This window comes from Pterocles gutturalis, unplaced genomic scaffold (assembly GCF_000699245.1).
Source record: "Pterocles gutturalis isolate BGI_N339 unplaced genomic scaffold, ASM69924v1 scaffold26457, whole genome shotgun sequence".
In the NCBI taxonomy this organism is placed as follows: Eukaryota; Metazoa; Chordata; class Aves; order Pterocliformes; family Pteroclidae; genus Pterocles; species Pterocles gutturalis.
In genome coordinates, this window is record NW_010116181.1 from 14,289 (window position 1) to 14,578 (window position 290).

Genomic DNA, 290 nt, shown 5'->3' on the forward strand with positions numbered 1-290 from the left:
ACAGCCCCGAGGCCATGGAGCAGGGGACCGCTGAGGGAGAGGCTGCCGAAGGGCAGCTCCGGGCACTTGTTCCGCAGGAAGGTCTGCAGCTGGGTGGAGATGCTCCTGGTCAGCTGCAGGGCGAGGGACGCTTCTGCCTCGGGCACGGCCAGGCGGCGGCTGTAGTGGGAGAAGAGCTTCTCCTGCAGCGTGAGGCAGCGCGGAGGGATGGAGTCCACCCGAGGAGGCTCCGGAGGGGCTGGGCAGACCCTGGGCTCTGCGAGAAGGGGATGGGGCAGAGGGAAGGGAGA

The 290-nt window shown here is 69.0% G+C and overlaps 1 protein-coding gene across 1 annotated transcript in view; it reads right to left on the minus strand.

Annotated features, from left to right (window-relative positions):
- MIEF2 (mitochondrial elongation factor 2) overlaps positions 1 to 263 on the minus strand; it is a gene marked incomplete at its 5' end in the record, with an annotated part of 1,067 nt that extends 804 nt beyond the window's left edge. The window contains 1 exon segment of the mRNA XM_010075438.1: positions 1 to 263. This exon segment is cut by the window's left edge and continues 4 nt beyond it. Coding sequence (XP_010073740.1) covers positions 1 to 263 — 263 coding nt within the window.
- Positions 264 to 290: the final 27 nt, after the last annotated feature.